Source organism: Narcine bancroftii, chromosome 4 (assembly GCF_036971445.1).
Source record: "Narcine bancroftii isolate sNarBan1 chromosome 4, sNarBan1.hap1, whole genome shotgun sequence".
NCBI lineage: Eukaryota > Metazoa > Chordata > Chondrichthyes > Torpediniformes > Narcinidae > Narcine > Narcine bancroftii.
In genome coordinates this window covers 74,391,574-74,403,981 of record NC_091472.1, presented here as the reverse complement: position 1 = coordinate 74,403,981, position 12,408 = coordinate 74,391,574, and the positions used below count along the sequence as shown (strand labels likewise).

Below are 12,408 nucleotides of genomic sequence, written 5' to 3'. Positions count from 1 at the left end.
GGACTTGCAATACTGAAAGAAGCTATAAACATTTAAAATGTGGTTTCAAAACTTAACATGTGAGAAGGACCATGATAGATTAATTTATTACTCATACTCAAAGCTGCTTAATGGAATATAAAAATTGAACCAGTATTTACCATATTTTGTGGTTTATATCCAAAGAACAAAAATTGACATTAGTATTTTAAAACATACAAAATAGCACCTATAATCATTATAGTCAATAAATGTGTAAGTACTTCAACCGCCCATCTGAAAATTAAATTTCAAGTTGTATGTGACTTATTCTTTCAACTTACAAAAAATGAATTCATACTTAAAAGACCATTCATGGTCTAGTGTCAACTGTATGTGTGCATGTAGCAAACTTTCAGTTCTCCAACATAGCAGAATTAATGCATGATCACAATAAAGCCCCCAAGTCCTGCTCATTCTCATCAATTACAACATTTGCAGAAAGGAAATCCGATGAGTAATGTTCAAGGCAACTATTTCAGTATAGTGTGCTTATTTTGTTATACGCTTCTACACTTTATTGCTTGCAATTGATTTATGCAAAGCAATGCATGATGTTGTCTTTGTCTAAAAAAATTGTTGTAATGATTGTATCCAGATAGGCCACATATGCTACCTCTACAAGACTGATCAATTCAAGCCACAGAAAAGTCTGCCTTCATGTTGCACTTCAACCATCTAGTATCAGTCCTTTCATTCCCAAATCTTGGTTAAATATTCTAATTTTTAAACTTAGAGTCAACTTTCTTTTATTTTAGTTTTGTAAGCATTAAAACAATGCAATCTAATTTAATCTATTTATTCTTGGTTTGAGCTTGCAATTGTTGCTGATGGCTGGGTAACCGAGTTCTGTTTCACCCAGCCCAGTCTAGATATTTGGCGTTGCCCCTTCCCGTATCACCAGAAACTATGTTCAGTACAAAATATTACATGGGTCCACTTGGACAGATTCCATTTTAAAATGCTTATCAGATTAATGGCTGTGCATTCAAAATGATTAAACTGAGAAAACTAAATGGTTTATATACTTTCTCAGTCTTGATTCTAACCCCCATGGGTATCCTTCGTTGATTTTTAGTCTTGTAGCCCACTGTTTCACTGTTGATAACAGAGACATTCTCATTGATAACACTTACTTACTGTATGTTCTGACCAAGAATTCATGAAATAACTATATAATTGTTTAAAAAAGGAACCCTAATCGATTTCACTTTTCCTTGTCCCCCAAACAACCTCCTAGGCTACCAACTAACAAACGGGGAACCTCTTCTTTACAATTTGACTTTCACCCCAACGGAGTAAAGTGCTCCCTTAAATTCACTGCCTACACGACAAATGAACTTGTTTGTTTGGAACCCAAATCTTCATTCTCAACTACAGTGTAGGTCTTTATTTTATAATGATTGCCATGAATGAGGTTGGTAACTACATTAGTTGAGCCTAACTTTCAGGTTATAGATGGTGAAGCGAACTGTGCTTGATATTACGATTTGCAAACGGCTTTCTTGTTTTGCTTATCAGAATGTGATAGAAATTAATAACTGGCAACAAGAACTAACAATGAGAATCATGTTATTTATGTGAAATAATTTAAAATACTTACATCTTCATTTGTGGTCTGATTTGAGCTAATCAGATACGTATGAAATCCTGAAAGCCCAAGGATTGACCATACAGAGAAGAAACAAACAATTGCCTCCAGCACAGTAATAATGGAGTCAAGGATTAACAATGAAATCAAACTGAGTAAAGACAGCAATAAAAAGATCTGCATTGTTGAATTCATACCTATATTTATGGAGTTTGTCATTCTGAAAAACAATGGTAGAAGTGACTATACAGAGAGTTTAATTATGCAACATGTTATATTGTCAATATGTTTCAAATAAATGTTATGCACTTGACCACTGTACTATTTTATGATAACATTTTGTTATAATGTCATTTTGTGAATCAGGATTGGCAGCAAAATCTCAAGTCCCATCACACTGAGAAATGGCACACCTCGGTTCAGAGCTGACTCAAAACTGCACTACAGGTACACGATCCTTTATCTGGAACCCTTGGGGGGACAGTGTGTTCCGAATTTCAGATTTTTCTGGATTTCGGAAAGCCCACCCGAATTGTGCTGCCGTATTCACCCCCACCCCCTTCCAGTCGCCCGGCCGTATCCCCCGACTGCCGGTCCCTCGCCACCCGGCCGTCTCCCCCGACCGCAGTACCTCGGCCGTCTCCCACGACCGCGGTCCCTTGGCCATCTCCCCTGACCACCGGTCCCTCGGCTGCCCGGCAGTCTCCCCCAACCGCGTTCCTTGGCCACCCAGCAGTCTCCCCCGGCCGCCGGTCCCCACTTGCCAGATTTTGGAGCTTTCCAGATTTTAAATGTCTGGATAAAGGATCGTGTACCTGTACCAGATTTAGTTTAAACGAATGATCAAGTTTTCAGACAATACAACAGTAGTTAGTCTCATTGGTAACAATAATGAGTCAGCTTTCTGAGAGGAAGCTGGACGACTCTAAAATGGGGTAAGAACAACAACATGAGAGTCAATGTGGACATGATAAAGTACATTACACTTTGATGGTTCTGCTGTGGAGAGCATAAACTTCCTTGGCGTGCATATAAAAGGTAACCTATCCTGGACCCATAACACCTCAATAGTCAGAAAGGCACAGCAGTGGCTATACTTCCTAAGGAGGTTGAGGAGAGCAAAGCACCATGCTGTAAGTTAAGATCATAAAAATGGCAAATAAGGCCACCCAAGTCTTCCTTTCTTCTATTGCTGACATTTATGGGGAGCATTACTAAAACAGTGTTCAAAGAATTATAGAAGGTCCTTTCCATCCATGACCATAAAGAATGTACAAGAGCATCAAAATTAGAACTGCCAGTCTGAGAAACAGCTTCTTCTTCAAGCTGTAACATTGATGAACAGTATCCTGTATCTAAGTAAAATATTGATAAAAAAAGTATTTTAAATTCTATCTTTATGTGAATATGTGATTATTATGTACTGTGTGTATGTGTACCATGGTCTGGAGAAACGCTATTTTAACGGGTTGTACATATACTGTCAGATGATAAACTTAAACTTGAACACACTATTTACTATACTTTCAGAATTAACTTCACTAAAAATAAAAAACTTCCAGCTTTATAAGTAAGGCAACTAATGTTCAACTTCATAGGTAGTCATTTATAAATAATGCAAAAGTTGGGAACAAACTCAATTTCTCCAATTTGAATTGAATAGAGTACTTCTTTCAAATCCAAATGTTCTTTGCGCCCAGAAATTCATCGCACAGAACCAAATGAACTGGACAATTAGCAAGAAGAGGAGTTTCAATTGTTGCAAGCGAGTTACCGGTTAGTGTCAGATGCTATCCATCTATCCAGCTTTCAGAATCTAATAATGAACAGCTTAGGTTTAATGTAAGGGAGAGAGTTTAGAGGTGATCTGAGAAATAACCTTGTGTACTCAGGCTGAAAGCACTGCCTAAGATGAGGGTGGAGTTATTCACACAACATCTGATTTGTCAAGGTATGAAGGGCTCCAGTTCAAGTGCTGGTAAACATGATTAGTATAAATTTGTACTTGATGGTTAGCATAGAGATGGTGGGCCAAAGGACTGGTTTTTGTTCTATGTGACACTATGACTGTCTTCAATATAATATTCAGCAAACAAAATATTGAAAAATTCATTGAAGAATATCAATAAAAAAGTGCAACCTGGCAGCAAACATCACTGCATTCTCTGAAAGAACAGTAAATCATCTTTGGGATTTTACCCCCATATGTAACAATAAAGGATATCTTGCAGGACTGTCTTTTAGTGCATTTAGAAATCCTGTCTTCTGAGATCCTATGTAAAATTGATCAAATGTGAGGTTAAAAGAAAATCAAAGTTTAATTAAAAATAATCAAGTGCTAGAGTTTATGATTATTTTTTCCAAGTACATTAAAATCCCCATTATCCGGAACTCAAACAACTGGAAACTGGCAAAAAAAAGACATGAGGAAACAAATAAAATTAAAATAAGAATAAATAAAGTTTTAAATAAAAGTTTAAATTTGTAAAAGTAAATGTTTTCTGAAGCAACATACAACCCCTTAATGAAGATGGGAGCAAACATTCAGCCAGCAATGTGCCCTGGTTGTTAGAATAAAGTTTCAATAAAGTTGTGTTTGAATAAAATGGCAACACCCAGGATGAAGAGCTGGGCAATGCCACTCACATTTATGGTTTTATTTTCTTGGTGGATTAACATCATGTATCTATAATAATTTATTGGATTTAAATTCAGTTCCCATGGCTGGCATCAAGAGTGATTGGGAACGAGATTTGAACTTTTACATTTTCAGATGAAGATTGATACTCTACTCTCAGCTTGATTAATGATTCCTCATTTTGTGCAAGACACTGCTTATTACAATTTAAGGTGGTACATAGAACTCTTATGTCCAAACTTCAATTATCTCGTTTTTTTTTTTTTGCAAATGTTGATCCATTATGTGAGAAATGTAACCTTTCTGAATCTTCTCTGATCCAGATGTTTTGGGAGTACCCAAATTTAGAGAGATTCTGGAATGACATTTCCAAACTTTATCAACGATTCTTAAGATTAATTTGTAACCTTGTATGTTAATTGCTTGGTTTGGTTTTTCTCATTATTCAGATAAACTTATATCGGTACCTCAGGAAAAGGTTTTAGCTTTTACCATATTGATAGTCAGACGAGCAATTTTATTGAAATGGAAAGATGATTCATCCTCTACTTATACACAGAGGTTATAAGATGTAATGTCCTATTTAAGTTTAGAGGAAATGAGATATAATATTAAAGATAGAAAGTTTCAATTTATGAAATTGTGGGGCCCATTTTAGAATTTTTTTTATAATTGGAAGAATTAACAATTACTGTATGTTTTGGTGGTTCATTGCCTGTTCTCCGGGGGGGTGCCAGTGGTTCCACATTATTGAATTTTTAAAAATTCATTTATAAGCTAATCTTGATTAGAGGGAGGGGATAGATTAGATCTAGTTTTACTTTTTATTGGTTTTATTTCCCTTTATTTTGTACAAGTTATTTCTACAAATGAGTTTAACATTGTTGCCTAGATCATTTCTATTAAACGTTTTTGAGGTATAACAGGCAATTATTGATGCAGTTTTATTGACTTTTTTTCTTTCATTGGCTTTTTTTGTGTGCGTGCTTACTTGTATACAAATGAATTATTATGTAATTGTCATTATTAATAATTACATTATTATGTAATTCTGTATTTATACTTGTATGTTAAACTCAATAAACATATTTTAAAAATAAAGAATAAAATGGCAGCGTCAAGGATGAAGAGCCGGGCAATGCCACTGGCCTCTGGGGTGACTCCCTATTGCTGCCTGGTAAGAGTCTTTAGCTTTATTAGTAATATTATTAAGTTTATTAGTAAAGCTTTATCTATAAACTTGGGGTTGGAGGGGGCTTAATTATGACAGCAGCATTGCAAGTATAGTGCAGGGGTGGCCAACCTTTCAATTTTTACTTTAGATATACAGCATGGTAACAGGCCATTTTGGCCCACAAGTACATACTGGGGGCAGCATGAACTCATGGGCCACAATGACCTGTTACCATCCTGCATGTTTAAATTAAAAATTAAAAGGTTGGCCACTCCTGGTATCGTGGTTAGTGCAATGCTGCGGCAGCGCCAACAAATGGGGTTCAAATTTAAAGGAAGATGGTTGAGCTGAGGGTCTGACCGAGACACCAGAATGAAGAGCTGGTCAATGCCGATTCTCCCAAAGTGGCTCCCTATCTCTACTTACTAAGAGTCTACATCTTTATTAGTATTAGGTATCTTAATAAGGTCTTATCTGTAAACTTGGTGGCAGGGGGAGGTTAATTATGATGGCAGCACAGTTAGTGTAGCGGCTAGCGCAACATGGTTAAAGAACCAGCGACTGGGGTTTGAACTTAAATTTTGTAAATTATGGAAATTACTTGATTGAAGTGAACTTTACATGAGTAAAGAGTACAATAGTGATATTTTTTCAAATTACTTTACATTTTGCTCTGTCTTTTGTCTTTTAAACAGTGTGTTCTTAATGCAGGTATATTAGTTAGGCATTGTAAGGGTGAGCCTCAGTCAACCGGAAAATTCTCATTTCTGGCACCCACGATCCCCCATAGGTACCGTATAATGGAAATTTTGCAGTACAGACATTGCATTCAAATACTGTTAATAAGATAGCTTAAACATTGCTTTCTGTATTCAGTTCTATAAAATAATTTCCTTTCAAACCACAACTTACTGCACAACCTTTTGTTTGCATGGGAATGACATTCAAATCAATATCACATTAATCTACATGTATCTCAATATGTTAGCATGAATACACAAGATGTATCCACCAAATAGTCTTAAAAATGTTCTTCATAAAACAGGACAATCAACAACACTGGACAACAAAACTTTTCCTTCCTGATCACTTTTGGGCATATTTTATGGATTTTGGGATGCTGAACATGAAAAAAATAATCACCTTAAAATTTTCCTATCACATGCCGTTTTTTTAAGATATAACCTATTTTTGTGATTTCCTGTCCTATTTTAAGTCTACTTCATGGATACAAAACCATGAAAAGCAACATTTCTCTGAAAATTTATTTTCTGCATCTGCACTTTAACTTCTTCCCTGCTGCCCTTGATGCAGTCAGTGCCAAGCATGGTGAAAAGTTTCACCAGGACATGGCGACCATGGAAAAGTGGTATCAGGGAATCCATCAATACTGGTTGACTATTGTTGGACACTGACATCAGATGCGGAGTACAAACAAAAATCAGTGGTAAAACAATTTTGTCAGTTGAACTAATGTAATGTGTCAGCATTATTATGCAATGTTTCTCCAACTTCCTACATGATACAGAAAATCTGAAATTATCTTTGTGTTCAGCTTGAAGTTGTCTATCATAATTCCCAATTGTTTTCCAGGAAGCAAACCCTTTGAAAAAAATTGTTGTCCAGCTTGTTGTTGAGGGCACAAGCACATGTTGAACAAGTTGCCAGCTTTTAAACTGACAAGGTTTAGGGTTCACTTGTTACTTTAAAGCCTTCTCAGTCTCAAAGTTCACAGAATTAAGTTACAGAATTACATTTGAAATAACCTATTCAGCATTAAAGAATGAAATTAAACCAGATTTTTCACGCATAATGAAACATAGTGATGAAACTAACATAATGGACTATTGTATAAATGGTGAAAATTATAGCAGGTAATCAAGGAAGCAAATTGGATGTTGACCTTCACTACTAGAGGGATTGATATTTAAGAACAGGGAGGTCCTGCTGCAATTGTACAATATACTGGTGATGCTGTACCTGGAGATCTGTGTGCAGTTCTTGTCTCCTAACAAGAAAGGAATTTGAAAGCAGTGCAGAGGTGGTTCACCAGGTTGATTCCAGAAGTGAAAAGGGATCTTATGAGGAGAGATTGAGTAGCTTGAAAACACTGGAGTTTTAGACAAGGAGGAACTACTTTTCCCAGAGATCAAAGAATCTGTGGAATTCTCTGCCAAGGAAGCAGCTAAGGCTGCCTCATTGAATGTATTTAAAACATAGTTTAATTTATGAAAAATAGGGGGGATGGACTAATGGGGAACTAAGTCCAAAGCTAGATCAGTCAAGATCTTATGGAATGGCTGACCAGGCTTGACAGGTCAGATACCCCAGCTCCTATTTCTTATGATTTTATGCTCTTATGTTAGCCAGATAATTTGGGTAACAAGTTCAGCAAATACTACAGTATTTATTTTAAATGCTGCATATTTAATTGATCAGGATGGAGGAAAATAAAAATTTCTGTTAATTTTCAGGCAGATCAGAAGAAATCTTTGAGCAGCAGAGTTAGGGTTGCACCAGGAATCAGGACCAGGGTTTGATTCCCACGCTGTAAGGAGTTTGCATGTTCTCCCCATGTCCGCGTGGGATTCCTCTGGGTGCTTCGGTTTCCTCCCATCATTCAAAACGTACAATTGGGCGGCATGGACTAGTGGGCCAAAAGGACCGGTTACTGTGCTATATATCTAAATTAAAATTAAATAAATACATGAATCCTTTAATATTATTTCATTAATTAGGGAAAAAACAATTAGCACGTCCCATTGAAGGAGATTCCAGTCTGATTAGAGCACAATTAAAATACAGGTACTCCCTGAACGTACGTCCATACTGAGTGACCGGTCATATCTCAGAATGGATACATGTCAGAATTGTGTACTTACCTTGCTAGTCAGCGTCTCGTGGTCTGTAGGGTAGGTGCGGCCATCTTGGTTCCTGTGCGCGAGTCTTCAGTAGGTGTCTGCGCAGTGGGTTCGTGTATTAGAGTTTGGTTGGCACACGTGCAAGAGTTAAGCATCTTAATTATATTGAATTTGCACCCTTAACTCTCACACATGTGCCAACCAAACTCAAGCACATTAACTCACTGCGCAGGCGCCAACCAAGGACTCGCGCATGCGCACAGGAATCAAGATGGTGCACCCAGCCTACGGATCCTGGGACGCTGACTTACAAAGTAAGTATGCACATCTTGGCTCTTACATGCTCTGTATCCCTGTTGTAGATTGTCAAATACAACATAAACTGCGTAAAATGTTATATTTTTTCTTTTTTTTAAAAATTCAGTCGTATATGCAGATGGACACAAATTGCATAGGTCGCAAGTTGGGGAGTAACTGAGTACTTATTCGAAGATGTGACTTAAAGTCAGTACTACATTTAAATGTTACCATAACCTATGGGCAACAATATCTGTAAACTACTTGTATATGATCTGTTATAAATTAATTTTAAATGGTATTAATACTGTTTTAATACATTATATTTTGAGTAATTCGTCTAACTTACTCAAGGCCATTGGATAGGTTGATAGGGGAAATAAAAACATCCTCCAATGAGTAAAGAATAGTCTTTTACTCAATGAGTACAAACATTTAAAAATAAAATTAAAATATTTTCTCATATTCAGTTCAAAAATCTTGTGACAGAAAACTAAGCATATTTTTATCTAAATAAGAAACATTCAACTTTCTTAATTTAATTTTGATTGTTTTCTCCATAAAACAAATATTAAATCAACATTTGCTCATTTTCTTGTTGATTTGGGTTGAAAATTATTTAATTAGATAATAATACTTGGTGGTGGGTAAATTAATGGCAAGTGTTCTTAGAGATGGTATATACAACTACAGTGAAACCTCATTAGAACGTTATTTGTTAATCCGCGGAATCACTTATAGTGCGGGTGTCTGTGGACCCCAAACCTTGATTTTAGGATGCTAGGCTAACAGTGGCCAACAGTCACAAACTCAAAAATGGGCTCTTACGATGGGCGGGTGAGGGGGGGGTGGGGGGGAGACCAGAAGCATGAGTTGGGCGGGCGGGGAGAAGGCAGCACAACTGGAAATGGGTGGGGGTGGATACGGCAGCACAATTTGGGTGGGCATAAATCTGGCTTTCCGAAATTCTGAACACACTGTCCCCCAAGGGTTCCGGATAAAGGATTGTGTACTTGTATGTGGAGTTTAAAGGTCTTAAAGGTCTTATTATAGGGTTTGAGTCACAGTATTCTGTTTTCCTGCTTCCTGAATCATGACACATATGCATTTGTTCCGTGACTCGACTGTAACGCGGAATGAAATCTTGGACCCCAACTACCACGTTCTAACGAGGTTTTACTGTATTTGGAAAGACAAGGATTGATTTGGAGTAATCAGCATGGTTTTGTACATGGTAGATCATGTCTAACAAATTTTATAGAGTTCTTTGAGGAAGTTACTAAAAAGGTTGAAGGCAGTGGATGTTGTCTATTTGAAAACTTTAGTAAGGCTTTTGACAAGGTTCCCCATAAGAGGTGGAAACATTAGGTATTAATGATGAAGTAGTGAAATGGATTCAACAATGGTTGGATGGGAGATGCCAGAGTGGTCGAAAATTGTCGAATTGGAGGCCAGTGACGAATGGAGTGGCTCAGAGATCGGTACTGGATCCACTGCTGTTTGTCATGTATATTAACAATCTGGATGATAGGGTGGCAAATTGGATTAGTAAATTTGCAGATGAAGCAAAGGTTGGCAGTGTTGTGGACAATGAAGAAGATTATCAAAGCTTACAGGGTGATATTAGGACAGTTAGAAGAGTGAGTTGAAAGATGGCAGATGACATTTAATACTGATAAATGTGAGATGCTACATTTTGGTAGGACTAATCAAAATAGATCTTAAGCATTAAATGGTAGACAATTGAGGAGTGCAGTGGAACAAAGGGATTTAGGAGTCAAGGTACATAATTCTCTGAAAGTTGAATCACATGTGGATAGGGTGGTGAAGAAGGCATTTAGTATGTTGGCTTTCATAAATCAGAGCATAGATCACAGAGGTTGGGATGTTATGTTGAAATTGTATAAGGCATTGGTGAGGCCAAATTTGGAATATTTTGTGCAGTTTTGGTTATGGAATTCTTTCTTTCTTCTTTTTCTTTCTTTTTTCTTTTCTTTGGCTTGGCTTCGCGGATGAAGATTTATGGAGGGGTATGTCCACATCTGCTGCAGGCTCGTTGGTGACTGACAAGTCCGATGCGGGACAGGCAGGCACGGTTGCAGCGGTTGCAAGGGAAAATTGGTTGGTTGGGGTTGGGTGTTGAGTTTTTCCTCCTTTGCCTGTTGTCAGTGAGGTGGGCTCTGTGGTCTTCTTCAAAGGAGGTTGCAGCCTGCCGAACTGTGAGGCGCCAAGATGCACGGTTGGAGGCGATATCAGCCCACTGGCAGTGGTCAATGTGGCAGGCACCAAGAGATTTCTTTAAGCAGTCCTTGTACCTCTTCTTTGGTGCACCTCTGTTCCGGTGGCCAGTGGAGAGCACGCCATATAACACGATCTTGGGAAGGCGATGGTCCTCCATTCTGGAGACGTGACCCACCCAGCACAGTTGGATCTTCAGCAGCCATCTCTCCAGCGCATGACGTCCTGTTTTGCGGAAACTGCCAAAATGTTACGGAATTACAGGAAGGATATAAACAGAATCGAGAGAGTGAAGAGGAGGCTTACGAGAATGTTGCTGGGGTTTCAGGGTTTGAGTTACAAGGAACGGTTGAGCAGGCTGGGACTTTATTCTCTGGAGCATAGAAGGTTGAGGGATTATTTGATAGATGTATTCAAAATTATAAGGGAGAGTCAAGGTGGAAAGGGTTTTTCCACTGAGAGTGGTGGAGATTCAATCAAGAGGGCATGGATTGAGAGTAAAAGGGGGAAAGTTTAAAGGAAATATAAGGGGGAATTTCTTCATGCAGAGGGTGGTGGGAGTATGGAATTAGTTTCTGACAGTGGTGGGAGAAGCAAGATCGATGTTAATATTCAAGGAAAGGTTGGATAGGTATATGGACAGGAGAGGTGTGGAGGGTTATGGGCCAAATGCAGGTCAGTGGAACTAGGTGGGAGAAGATGTTTGTCATGGACAAGTAGAGCCAAACTGGCCTGTTTCTGTGCTGTAAATGGTTATATGGTTTAATTACTTTTTAAAAACATTTCTAATTAGAGTCACAGCTCCACAACAGGCCCTTCCGGTTCACGAGCCCTCGCCACCAAAATACACTCATGTGATCAATAGCCCTACTAACTCCATACGTCTTTGGAATGTGGGAGCACCCAGAGGAAACCCACGTGGAAACAGGGAGAATTTACAGTGCTGGATTCAAACCCCGATTTTTGTTGTGCTGTGATAGTGGTGTGCTGTGATAGTGGTGTGCTGTGATAGTGGTGTGCTGTGATAGTGGTGTGCTGTGATAGTGGTGTGCTGTAATAATGGTGTGCTGTGATAGTGGTGTGCTGTAATAGTGGTGTGCTGTGATAGTGGTGTGCTGTGATACTGGTGTGCTGTGATAGTGGTGTGCTGTAATAATGGTGTGCTGTAATAATGGTGTGCTGTAATAGTGGTGTGCTGTAATAGTGGTGTGCTGTGATAGTGGTGTGCTGTGATAGTGGTGTGCTGTAATAGTGGTGTGCTGTAATAATGGTGTGCTGTGATAGTGGTGTGCTGTAATAGTGGTGTGCTGTGATAGTGGTGTGCTGTGATAGTGGTGTGCTGTGATACTGGTGTGCTGTGATAGTGGTGTGCTGTAATAATGGTGTGCTGTAATAGTGGTGTGCTGTAATAGTGGTGTGCTGTGATAGTGGTGTGCTGTGATAGTGGTGTGCTGTGATACTGGTGTGCTGTGATAGTGGTGTGCTGTAATAGTGGTGTGCTGTAATAGTGGTGTGCTGTAATAGTGGTGTGCTGTAATAGTGGTGTGCTGTAATAATGGTGTGCTGTAATAGTGGTGTACTAACCATGTAG

At 38.4% G+C, this 12,408-nt stretch overlaps 1 protein-coding gene and 1 long non-coding RNA gene across 4 annotated transcripts in view; one reads left to right on the top strand and one right to left on the bottom strand.

Annotated features, from left to right (window-relative positions):
- zdhhc14 (zinc finger DHHC-type palmitoyltransferase 14) overlaps positions 1-12,408 on the bottom strand; it is a 136,482-nt gene that overhangs the window by 21,613 nt on the left and 102,461 nt on the right. For all 3 annotated transcript variants that reach the window (XM_069931625.1, XM_069931626.1, XM_069931627.1), the window contains 2 exons: positions 3,834-3,882; positions 1,622-1,724 (listed from right to left, as the gene is read on the bottom strand). In XM_069931625.1, the coding sequence (XP_069787726.1) occupies positions 1,622-1,724; positions 3,834-3,882 (152 nt within the window). The remainder of the gene's footprint in view (positions 1-1,621; positions 1,725-3,833; positions 3,883-12,408) is intronic.
- The window catches only part of LOC138760688 (uncharacterized), a 42,286-nt gene continuing 38,335 nt past the window's right edge, over positions 8,458-12,408 (top strand). Inside the window, exon 1 of the long non-coding RNA XR_011355810.1 lies at positions 8,458-8,596. This is a non-coding gene — a long non-coding RNA (uncharacterized lncRNA). The remainder of the gene's footprint in view (positions 8,597-12,408) is intronic.